The sequence below is a fragment of the Empidonax traillii genome, unplaced genomic scaffold, assembly GCF_003031625.1.
Source record: "Empidonax traillii isolate 1590-97213 ecotype Southwest subspecies unplaced genomic scaffold, ASM303162v1 scaffold2656:size19914, whole genome shotgun sequence".
Classification (NCBI taxonomy): domain Eukaryota; kingdom Metazoa; phylum Chordata; class Aves; order Passeriformes; family Tyrannidae; genus Empidonax; species Empidonax traillii.
This window is the reverse complement of record NW_020957849.1, coordinates 17,281-19,914: the sequence shown is the minus strand read 5'-3', so window position 1 is coordinate 19,914 and position 2,634 is coordinate 17,281. Positions and strand designations below refer to the sequence as shown.

The following is a 2,634-nucleotide window of genomic DNA, read 5'->3' as shown; positions in this document are numbered from 1 at the left end:
TCTCTCAGTGTCTGAGCCCCCCCAAATTTAACAGGAGAAGGTTTCTCAGTATCTCAGCCCCCCAAATTCACTTGGGGGGGTCTCTCAGTGTCTCAGCCCCCCCAAATTTAACAGGGGGGTCTCTCAGCCCCCCATATTTAACAGGGGGGGTCTCTAATCCCCCAAATTTAACAGGGGGGTCTCTCATCCCCCAAATTTAACTGGGGGGGTCTCTCATCCCCCAAATTTAACTGGGGGGGTCTCTAATCCCCCAAATTTAACTGGGGGGTCTCTCAGCCCCCAAATTTATCAGGGGGGTTCTCTCAGTGCCTGAGCCCCCCAAATTTAACTGGGGGGTCTCTCAGCCCCCCCAAATTTAACCTGGGGGGGGGTTACCTGGCGCCGGCCCCTTCGCAAGGTGTACGGCGGGGCCGCAGTGACTCTTGCCGAGCTCCCCCCGCCCTGGGGGGTCCCTGGGGGTCCCGGGGGGCACCCACCGGATGTGGCGCTGCCGGATCAGCACCCGGGCGTGGTGGATGGACTTGGCCAGGCCCAGCTTGAAGACCTGGGTCTGCAGGCGGCGCTCCAGGAAATCCTCGATCTTCAGCCCCAGGATGTAATCCAGCTTCATCTTCCCCTCGTCCAGCACCCCGATCCGCACCAGGCGCCGCAGCAGAGCGTTCCCTGCGCAGGGAAACGGGGGAAAAACGGGGAAAAATGGGAAAAAAAAAAATGGAGGGAAAATGGGGAAAAATGGGGGAAATTCTGGGGGGTCCCAGAGGGGGTGAGATCCCCCCCAGGCTCACCCTCGAAGAGGCGCCGTGGGTCCTTCTCGTCCAGCGTGAGCAGCTCCCGCGCGGCCTTGCGGATCTTGGCCAGGGTGAACTTCACCCTCCACACCTCCCGCTTGTTCCGCAGCCCATACTCACCTGGGGGGGAATATTTGGGGTCGAGGGGGGGTCCTAAACCCTCTCCACAAACCTCTCCAGAGCAGCCAGACCCCCCCCCAAAAAAACCCCCCCTGATTTGGGGGAACTTCACCCTCCACACCTCCCGCTTGTTCTGCAGCCCAGACTCACTTTGAGGGGGAACTTTTGGGGTCGGGGGGGGGTTCCAAAACTCCTCCAGACCCCTCAAATCCCCCCTGGACTCACCGATGAGCTTCAGCTCCTGGTCGAGCCGGGACTTCTCGAAGGGTCTCCGGGGGGTCACGTAGGTTTTCCTGCACACCCAGCTCCGGGCGACCGGCATGGTGGGCGCTGGGAAGGGCGGGGACACGGGGGGTCAGACCCCTTCCTAAAATACACCCACAACCCCAGGGATCCCCCAAAAGGGGAACTCACGACCAGGACCCCAGATCGAAACCGCTGAGGGGGACTTTAAGGGTGTCAGAGAGGGTTTAGGGGTCCCGGGGGGGGGGTTGTGAGGACTCAAGAGGATTTGGGGTGTTCCCCTGGGCAAGGGGGGGGAGGTGTCCATATTCTGGAAGAAGGTGTGAGGGGCTCTGAGGGCATCTGTGGGGATCCCCAGGGGTTTTGGGGGGTCCCGATCACCCCATTATTGGGAAGACGCCTTGGATGGGACCCCCAAAGCGCTGACGGGTTGATGTCGCGATCTGGGACTCCCCCAACATCCCGCTGGACTACAGTGTACCCCCAACCCTCTGCCGAGCCTCTCCCAGGCCCCGAGACCCCCCGAGACCCTCCTGGGACCCCAAAACGAGTCCCCCCCCCACCCACCACGTGTCGCACCCTGCGCACGCGCGCGTCTCGCACAGGCCGCGGGCGCCCTCGGGCACCCTCCCCACCCACCCCGGGGGTCTCGGGGGATCCAAAGGGGGTTTCGGGGGGCACGAGAACCCCCGGGAGGACCCCACAGACCGCCCGGCCCTGCGCGGCCCCCCCCAGCCCGCACCTCAGCTCCGCGGCGGCCGCGGCGACGGAAAGAAGGCCGCGCCTGGCGGGGCTGCTTTATATACCCCGGCGGGGAGGGCCCCGCCTACCGGCGCTGAACAGCCAATGGGAAGGCGCAGTGAGGATGGCACCGGCCAATGGGAGGGCGGGGAGAGGAGAATGGAGGGCGGGAGCGGCCGCGCGGGGGCCGCCATGTTTTCCTGAGGGCGGGGGGAGAGCGGGGTCCTCCAAGGGAGGGAGGGTGACACGGGGGGGGACACGGAGGGACAACAGGGGACATTGGAGGGACAGTGGGGGACATTGGAGGGCACAGGAGGGCAACAGGGAGGTGGAGAGACATTGAGCACATGGGAGAACAACGGGGCAAGGCCCCCCCCTGCAGCCCATTCCGGCCTCCAATTGGCTCTCCGAGCTGTCAATCACGCCGGACGAGCCCAGCCCCGCCGGCCTGGAGGCGTTGCCATGGCGACGGCGCCCCCAGGCGGCCCCCGAACCGCCCTCAGCAAAGATGGCGCCTCCGCGCCCTCCCCGCCGTTTCCTGCAATGGCGGCGCCGCCCTCAACAGACATGGCGGCTGCGCGAGGGGCGGGCCCAGCGCCCCCATTGGCTGCGCGCGGGGGCTCCTCGCAGCGCCATTGGCTCGGCGGAGGGGGACGGGCTAGAACTTCCGGGTCGGAGGTCACGGCGGCCTGAGGGGCGACGGCGGAGCCGGTGGGGACCCCGGGGGGGACAAAGGGGGGGG

The 2,634-nt window shown here is 65.9% G+C and overlaps 1 protein-coding gene across 1 annotated transcript; it reads right to left on the bottom strand.

Annotated features, from left to right (window-relative positions):
• Positions 1-351: 351 nt before the first annotated feature.
• RPS9 (ribosomal protein S9) lies at positions 352-1,958 on the bottom strand. The gene is made up of 4 exons (XM_027910036.1): positions 1,894-1,958; positions 1,134-1,238; positions 786-908; positions 352-663 (listed from the first exon to the last, which is right to left on the bottom strand). Exons 2-4 carry the CDS (start codon positions 1,228-1,230, stop codon positions 356-358), a joined length of 528 nt encoding a protein of 175 aa, XP_027765837.1. The 5' UTR covers positions 1,231-1,238; positions 1,894-1,958; the 3' UTR covers positions 352-355.
• Positions 1,959-2,634: the final 676 nt, after the last annotated feature.